The sequence below is a fragment of the Aulonocara sp. 'chitande type north' Nkhata Bay genome, linkage group LG11, assembly GCF_057382095.1.
Source record: "Aulonocara sp. 'chitande type north' Nkhata Bay isolate Kocher_YH1m ecotype deep benthic linkage group LG11, A_spYH_male_GT1.1, whole genome shotgun sequence".
NCBI lineage: Eukaryota > Metazoa > Chordata > Actinopteri > Cichliformes > Cichlidae > Aulonocara > Aulonocara sp. 'chitande type north' Nkhata Bay.
Genome location: NC_141354.1, coordinates 13,701,237 through 13,706,761, shown reverse-complemented (window position 1 = coordinate 13,706,761; position 5,525 = coordinate 13,701,237). Strand labels below are relative to the sequence as shown.

At 38.7% G+C, this 5,525-nt stretch overlaps 1 protein-coding gene across 1 annotated transcript; it reads left to right on the top strand.

Moving 5' to 3' along the window:
• The first annotated feature begins 369 nt into the window (after window positions 1-369).
• On the top strand, window positions 370-4,232 carry LOC147318613 (fucolectin-5-like). Its single transcript, XM_086309880.1, has 5 exons — window positions 370-538; window positions 652-675; window positions 1,622-1,916; window positions 3,244-3,392; window positions 3,570-4,232. Exons 1-5 carry the CDS (start codon window positions 505-507, stop codon window positions 3,914-3,916), a joined length of 849 nt encoding a protein of 282 aa, XP_086166006.1. The 5' UTR covers window positions 370-504; the 3' UTR covers window positions 3,917-4,232.
• Window positions 4,233-5,525: the final 1,293 nt, after the last annotated feature.

The window sequence follows — 5,525 nt, the reverse complement described above, 5'->3', positions numbered from 1 at the left end:
CACAAGGTGGCAAAAACCCAAAAACATTACCCTTGTTGCTGGGTGTAAGTGGAGCCCCCTGGTGGTCTGTGACAAGTTTTGCTTTAGCAATAAACATTTTCTTGTTCTTCATCTCCCACTTAGCGTCTAGTTTCAAAAACATGTAACTTTCTGTATTTAGAAAGTTACATGTTACATTTGTGCTGCTACTTGGATGGACGCACAATCTAGGATGAACATGGTGATCATAACAATCACGCTATGTTCACATCTGCAAATCAGATGTAAAAGTCTGGGAATGCTTTGCCTACTGAACATAACAGCCTCATTCTGAGTCTAAACAGGAGAAATGAATATTTTCATGTTGGCAGCTATGAGGGGAGTGACAGAAATACAAATCCAGCTCTGACTCAGAGAGGGGATCATATCAACATCAGTGTGTCTACAGAAAACTCCAGAGTGAGGGTAGAAGTCTTTTCTTTCTCTTATTAGAGGACACATTTGTGCAAAGAGTCTAAAGTAAAGATGCTGTGGAGTCTGTTGTTCATCACTTTGATTGGTAAGTGGATCATTTGATGTTCCTGCCTGGCACAGTGATGTTTCAATGATCGTTATAAAGAATGGAAAAGTAGTAATTCACTCATTCTTACATCGTTCTCTGAAACTTCACAGAAAGATCAACTCAACAGGATCCAGGTAAGAGTGCATTTCTAATCAGTTTCTTCAGGTTATCTCGAAAAGTATGATGGTGCTTCTGTTGTGAATATACTTATTTGTAAAGGAAATAATATCCTATTTCTCAATTCATTTATTTATGCATCACAGTAGACGTCGCATCTGTGGGAAAATGTTTCATGTGGGGATTTTCTGTTGGACCAAAGCAATATTACAAATATCTGTATAAATATGTTATAAATGTAAATTTATATTGAATTCTGTTATTAGGATACATGATCCCTGTGATTATAAACATGCAGTCATTGGTGTGTGGGTGTGAGTGGATTATATTAAACTGGGTCATCCTTCGGGATGTTTTTAGAGTCAAATTATAAAATTTCATTAATTCTGATGAATTTTTATTTGCTAAAGACAGTGTTGGGAAGGTTCTGAACCGTAGTAAAGGGACATCTGGCTAATACATTGGGTTCCGTGTCGGGCTTGTAGCCGAAAAATAGCTTTACTTTGTTGTCTGGGTCAAGTTTGAGACAGAGAGAGGTGTTAAAAGGCTGCTCCAAAGGAACTTATTGTTTCGGAGGAAAACACGAACACAGTGTACAGTAGATAATATTTTGTATTTTAAATACGTAACGGCGGTACATGTATTCCATTACTCCCCAACACTGGCTAACGGCATAACTATTCAACATTAACTGCAATGTAATGTAGTGATGCTGCTTGGGAATAATCTGCATGCGTGTGTGTGTGTGTGTGTGTGTGTGTAGTGGTTTTTGATATGGTCAAGGCGGCATCATGGCATGGCAAAAAAAGAAGTTGCTCGTACCCATTCTGCCTTGACATCATGCTAGCAAATTTTGGGGATTGCATAGTCACTGACCGTTTTCTATTGCCCATTTCTGAAGTATTATTACCACTGACATTGCTTTTTTTAATTTTTTAACTTTACTTTCTGTTACATCATCAGGATGTAGTCCAGGCTGGGAAACTATCAAACTGGATGACAAAGTGGCATTTCAGTCTTCAGTCTACACAGATAAGAATGGTGTCAAATTCAGTGCTGACAGAGCTTTGGATGGGAATATCTTGATATCTGCTCACACTGCACAAGAGACCAACTCCTGGTGGACAGTTGACTTATTGGGTCTATGGGAAATTTCCTGCATCACAATTTACAACACAAATCAAGAGAATGTTGATCTAAGAGGCGCTCACATCCTCATCAGGAACTCATCTGAGAGAAATCCTGCTGACACCACTGAGTAATACCTTCATCTTACTTTGAATCATTCTGTTCTCAGTCAGTCCAATATTTTTAGATGGTGTCCATGAATAATTTCAAGGATTTTAATAACCAAGAACAAAATATTGGAGTTTTTTCTGGTTCTAAAACACTTTGATTATTATGCTTGTAGTGAAATTTGTATGTCACAGTGACTGTAGAGAAACCTCTGTGGTTTGATTTTGCTGATTGAATGTAAATGATAGATGTCACAGCTGATATACTGAGAGGCTGATGATGTACAAGTTAGAAAACACCTGCAAACAAGCAAAACAAAAGCAAATGAGGAAAATATTTTCAACATTTTCTATCACATTAAAGTGAGAAAATGAGAACTGAATAGAGAAAAATGTTGTCAAACATAAAATTCAACCAAACACTTAAATGTCTTTAAATACAGTAACACTGTCATGGTCCTGAGTCTGAGGACTCAGTGTTTTGTGTTTCCTTATGCTTTTGTTCATTCCAAATGTGTATTCTGTTGTGATTTTTGCCATTTGTTAGGTTTCTGTTCCTTGCCTGCCTGCTCCCACTTCTCTGTGTTCCCTCTGTCTGTCCATGGTGTTATTGTGTCTGCTCATGAGTCTGCCTGTCAAGTTCAGTGTCCTGTCTGGTTCTCTGTGTCTGTTAAGTTTCCTGTTTTATTCTGAAAGTTCATGTCTCATGTCAGTGTGTTCAGTTTTACCTCTCCCCTGTCTCGTTAGGTCTTATTTCTCCCAGCTGTGTCCCCCTTCTGTCTCTAACTCCTTGATGACTCCCTCAGTGTATTTAAGCCCAGTGTGTCTTTGTGTCAGCGTCGCGTCGTTAATGTCTGTTCACCCTCACTTGCTGCGTGTTTAGGATTTCCAGTCCTCCTGCATCTCTGTTTAGAGTTTTGTTTGCTTTTGTGAGTTTTATTTTATCTTGATGTTCTGCTCCAGCAATAAAGCTGCATTTTCTGTTTAAACCTCGTGTCCTGAGAATCCTGCATTTTGGGTCCACCACTCCTGCCTGCCACACAGCCGACCATGACAAACACAGAGAACCCTGTATCAGTCCTATCAGATGAAATAGGAGGTCTAATATGGTGTGATGTGGTTTGGAGTAATAATCAAGTATATGTGAAGAATATAAAAATCTTTATTTATTCTCATTTTCCTTTGTTGTTTATTTGTAGGTGTTTTCCTTCTTTCTAAAATGTTCTCAGACAGCAGCTCACATTTATTATCCAGCTGTTCGACTGTCTCCACTGTTTACAGCATGATTTAATCAAACAGAGCCAGAAACTCTTTCTGTACATCTGTCCAACCTTTTGTCTTTGTTTACAGGTGTGCAACAATAAGCACAACTACTAGAGGAGAAACTAAAACATTTAACTGTGAAAATGGAACAAAGTGGGGGCGTTATGTAACTGTGTACAAAAACACATCTGGGTTTTTAATTCTGTGTGAGGTGACGATGAAAGGCAGAAAAAAAGGTACAATAAAACATTCTTACCCACTAAGTTAACTGGTCAGTCAGTAGAGTCAATATAAATGTGTAAATGTTGACAGTAAGAATTATGTGCTTGAATCAACGCAGCATGTTAGACACTCAGAAACACTGTTTGGTTTGATGCTTCTAAGTTTCATTTTCTTGATGTTTTTCCTTTTAGAGCCCTTTAAACTGATTAAAGAGAACAAGACATGGGCAGACGCCCGGTACCACTGCAGAGAGGAACACATGGATCTGGTTTCCATCCTTGATAACAAGACCCAGGTCTGGGTTGGGTTGGAGGCTCAGAAGGCTGACACTCCCTTTGTCTGGCTGGGTCTTCAATACATCTGTGGCTTCGACTTCTGGATCTGGGTCAACGATCAGTGTGTATTTTTTGATCAGTGGGCTCCAGATGACACAAGAACAGCAGTCTGCGGCATGAACACTGCCATGAATACAAGTGGGAACCATTTGTGGTACAAGAAGTCTGTTTATGATAAATATAATTTCATCTGTGCAGTGTAAGAAGATCCATGGGTTGGTTTTGTTTATTCAGTTAGACAGGTGTCAGTAGTGGCTTGTTGGGTTGTAGCAAACTTTCCTCTAATAAATCAAAGGTGATGGGTTCAGGCTCAGTGTAGCAGGAAGATAAACAGTGGTGAAATTAAGCAGAACTTTTCTATTAACACTCAGAAAGATGTTATTGTTTATTTTTAACAATCTTCTACAGCCTATTTAACTGTCTTCACTGCCTCCTTTGTGTGTCGGAAGTTACATTTAGGACAAGCTTCTGCTGCATGTATTTTGATATGATGGTTATGTGAATCAATAATTAGTTATCTTTTCCCTTAATTTAAAACATGATTTATTAATGTCTGTCATGTGTGAACCTTGTAAAAATAAAACTGCAAATGGAGCACAAATGTTTGTCAATTCATTTTTTTTCATCTCACCACATCATCACGCCACCTGGTGGATGGGTGATCTGGAGACCCAACTTTGTGAACACAGTAACTCCTTCATTAAGGAAGCTGAGTAGCTGCTGGATCATGGCAAAAGTAAGGACATGCACTTCACTGGCAGTGACTGACTGAGCAGCATCCTCTAACAGCTTTGTGTAGTAAATTTGTTTCTCTCTGCAGTGGTTTTGTCACAGTGCTGCTCTGGATACTGAAGCAGAAAGTTTACAAGTTCAGAGGTGAGCTGGCTGTGAGACAAGGAAACTATCAGGTACTGTCACTCATTCAATTTAGTCTGTGCTCTCTTATATCAAACACTTCATGAAAAAACATCCAGCTTAGTTAACTGGTACTTTTATAGCTGATAAACAAGTGTCCATTGATGACCATCAGTTTACATTTTTATCAGCAGCATCAGTATTTGAATATTTCCCCGAGTCTTGATCCTAGTTTGCTCATTTCCATGTTTCCTACCCAACAAGTTGTCTCATTAAAAAGGACATTTCTGTCATTTCATTTCACACAGCCAAAGTGCACAGATGTAGTCAGCACTGTGTTACATTGTGTTTTTATTGAAAGTTAAGAAGAACTTGACAAATTTTCTTTCACCTTTATTTTGTCATTTAATTTGCCTTTAAGACCTACAAAATGTAATTTTTCAGGTTTTTTTGTATTTAAAGTTGCTCTTGTCACAAGGCTTAAATTCCTGACAGTTTGGATTAAATTGGCTCCTTTTTATAAACCAACAGTTTTTCTCTCTTTGATCTTGGTGATGTCAGAGGACCTGATCCCAGAGAAGATGAGGGAGGACTACCAGGATGGGGAGAGCCTGACCAGTGTCTCTTTGCACATCTTCAGACAGCGCTGGTGGAACAAGATCTTACTGACAGGCGTGTTAGAGACTGACGGGCAGCAGCATGAAACACAATATCCTCATGCTGCAGTGTTGACTGTTTACAAAGGTGAACACAGACAGGAAGGAAGTGAAGAACCAGCTGAAGATGGTTCAGACAAAGAGCATAGTGACTAAGCCATCACTATTTCAATAACTATACAGCAGTGACTCTTTTTTGCATTAAACCATGAAACAAAGTGAATTATTTTAACTGCTTCATGTTCTGCTTCACATGTTGCTTGTGGTTGTTAGTTTAAACACAGTATTTCTATATTTCTGA

What these genes read in the sequence shown, in the direction of transcription:
- LOC147318613 (XM_086309880.1), top strand. Translation starts at nt 505, where the DNA reads ATGCTGTGGAGTCTGTTGTTCATCACTTTGATTG. An exon ending in GTTGTTCATCACTTTGATTG is followed by an intron (nt 539 to 651) that starts GTAAGTGGATCA and finishes GAAACTTCACAG; the next exon opens with AAAGATCAACTCAACAGGAT. An exon ending in AATCCTGCTGACACCACTGA is followed by an intron (nt 1,917 to 3,243) that starts GTAATACCTTCA and finishes CTTTGTTTACAG; the next exon opens with GTGTGCAACAATAAGCACAA.